We start from the raw sequence: 2500 nt of genomic DNA, 5'->3' as shown, positions 1-2500 counted from the left end.
CTCCACCAGCACCAGGTCCTCAACCCACCCACCTGCTGCTGCTGTATTGTGTAGAATCATCTCCAAACTGCAGCCTTTTCACTCACATCGTTTAGTGATATCCAGCTGTAGTGCTGTCTAACTAGTTCTCATTTCAGTCAAAGTACCTTTGTGTATGTAGTTTCATGATGTGGGTGGTTCATTGGTAAGTGAATCACGTAATAGTAATTTAATAGCAGATATTTTTAAACCGTCATTGCATTATTTAGTCCAGGAAAAATGTCCAGAATGCTATCTGTCACACAGCAGGGAAGAGTTATAAATATCATATGTTATTAGTGTGTATTAGTGTTCATTTATAACAGGCACATGGCTATTTTAAGATGTTATTTTCGTACCTTTACATATTTGGACGGCAGCTTCCGTCTTCCTCAGAGGGTCACCTGTGGTGTGTGCTGTGTGTGACTGCTGCTATCAGCTGAGGAAGAAGGAAGCTACTGTCGAAACATGCAAAGGTACGAAGATAACGTCATGAAATAGCCATGTGTCTGTTATTAAAAAAAAGAAAAGAAAAGAATAATAATAATAGTATATAGTGGGGTGAACGCCATGGTGTAACTCTGTGCATTCAGGCCGCCAGTGAGACTCTGTCACAAAAGGCCTCCAGAGGAGCAGAGCCGTGCCCAGAAGAGCGAGCAGGAAGGGAAAGCCACCCAGCTTTGGGACTACTACAATGTGATCCCAGGCACAGCGCCACCACTTGATGAAACAGAGTTACTGCACGTCTTGACAGAACCGAGCACCTCCGGTGTTGACACACAGACGGTAGGCTGTAATAATTTTATTTCAATGACCTCAGCAATTGAAGTCCACACTGCTATTTTTTGAACAGCCCAATGTTATAATTTTTCTTCATTTTCTGTAAAGTGATTTAAAAAATATATAACAAGACATAAAAGCTTAAGAAAATATATAATAAGGATTTTGAACTTTACTCACAATTTTTAAACACTCTGTATGACCTTTGCAGAACATGCTGTATCAGAACTGCTCCACCACTAATGGGAGAACAGCGTCACCTTCAGGTAAAGGTCACCATTGCACTCTGACTAAATCAAATCAAAAACACATTTGAATAAATTCAATGTGCCAAAATATGAAAGTTGCTGTTGAGAAAAAATTTTGAGGGTTTGTTTTGCTCAAAATAATTGATCAAAATTTATTTTCATCAAACTTATCATGCAAGTAAATGGCTGTGGTGGAAGTTTTAAACCCCTACATTTAATCAAGTTTATTAATGGATCTATTATATTCAGGAATGACTTCCTGAAGCTGTTAATTAAATTAAACATTTTTTTAAGCATTTTTTTTTTTTAAGTTTTGATCTTCTCCGCTGTTCCGCATGTGAGTTTAGTCAGCTTGCTGATTTGCTTGAAAGGGATTTTGAGCATGATCGAAATCCAACCTCAACAAAAAGCACTTTTAAAAAACAAACAAACAATCAATTACTCTTTACACCATGAACATTTTGTACAGCTGATAGAAACCAGGCTTCAAAGCAAAATCCTCTTCTTCTGTTGTGCCATCAGCCTGTGTGGAATCTGAGAGCGGTGGCCAGCAGTTCCAATTGCTCCAGCGTTTGCTTCAGAAGGAGGACTGGTTCCATGGCAGGTGGTACAGCCGCCATCTCTGTAGCTGACAAGCCAATACGCCAACCCCCCCATAATGTCAGTGCCCCTCTGTGAACCCCCTGTCCCAGGCTGGGACGAGAGCAGGCAGAGTCCCTGCTCACCTGCAGCGGTGACTTCCTGGTGAGAGAGAGCAGCTCAGCCTCCGGTCAGTACGTCCTCAGCGGGATGGATGGGGGCACAGCACGCCACCTGCTGCTGGTCGACGCACATGGACAGGTGAAGCCTATGGTGTGTCGTCGTGTGTGTGTGTGTGTTTGTGTGTGTAAACTGAACAAAATTCAACTGCCAATATAATGTGAATATCTTGTTTGTTTCCCCTTTAGTCTATAAATATGTTTTATTTTAGTTCTTTATTTCTTTTTTATCAATATAATCTCCATTCTTTTCTACTGCATTGTTGCTGTAATTTGTACATTTTTCTAATGTGGGATTAATTAATAGACTTCTTCTTCTTCTTCTTCTTCTTCTTCTTCTTCTTCTTCTTCTTCTTCTTCCTCTGCTTCTTCTTCACGTGATTTTCTGCGTGCACACAGGTGCGGACCCAAGATCAGGTGTTCCTGAGCATCGGCCACCTGGTGCGTTTCCACATGGAGAACCAGCTGCCTATCGTGTCTGGGAGCAGAGAGCTGTACCTCAAACAGCCCATCCTGCAAAACTAACACACTAAACACTACTGGCACTTCCATCATCATTTCACCAGCAGTTGTTTGGAGCTGAGGTTTGATTGTGGGCAAACAAGGGCCTCAATTTTTTATTTTTTTTTATTTATTATAATTTTTTTTTTTTTACCGAATATACATTCACTACTCTCACAGAATATCAAATCACAG

General features: G+C 40.8%; 1 protein-coding gene across 1 annotated transcript in view; it reads left to right on the top strand.

Annotated features, from left to right (window-relative positions):
- LOC142901998 (SHC-transforming protein 1-like) overlaps positions 1–2500 on the top strand; it is an 8189-nt gene that overhangs the window by 5370 nt on the left and 319 nt on the right. Inside the window, exons 8-13 of the mRNA XM_076046759.1 lie at positions 1–15; positions 612–804; positions 1010–1064; positions 1569–1650; positions 1739–1886; positions 2204–2500. The exon at positions 1–15 is cut by the window's left edge and continues 112 nt beyond it; the exon at positions 2204–2500 is cut by the window's right edge and continues 319 nt beyond it. Of these exons, the coding sequence (XP_075902874.1) occupies positions 1–15; positions 612–804; positions 1010–1064; positions 1569–1650; positions 1739–1886; positions 2204–2329 (619 nt within the window). The 3' untranslated portion in view covers positions 2330–2500. The remainder of the gene's footprint in view (positions 16–611; positions 805–1009; positions 1065–1568; positions 1651–1738; positions 1887–2203) is intronic.

The sequence above is a fragment of the Nelusetta ayraudi genome, unplaced genomic scaffold (genome assembly GCF_046127955.1).
Source record: "Nelusetta ayraudi isolate G7.1 ecotype Tasmania unplaced genomic scaffold, CSIRO-AGI_Nayr_v1 ptg000005l, whole genome shotgun sequence".
Classification (NCBI taxonomy): domain Eukaryota; kingdom Metazoa; phylum Chordata; class Actinopteri; order Tetraodontiformes; family Monacanthidae; genus Nelusetta; species Nelusetta ayraudi.
This window is presented reverse-complemented; position numbering and strand designations above follow the sequence as displayed.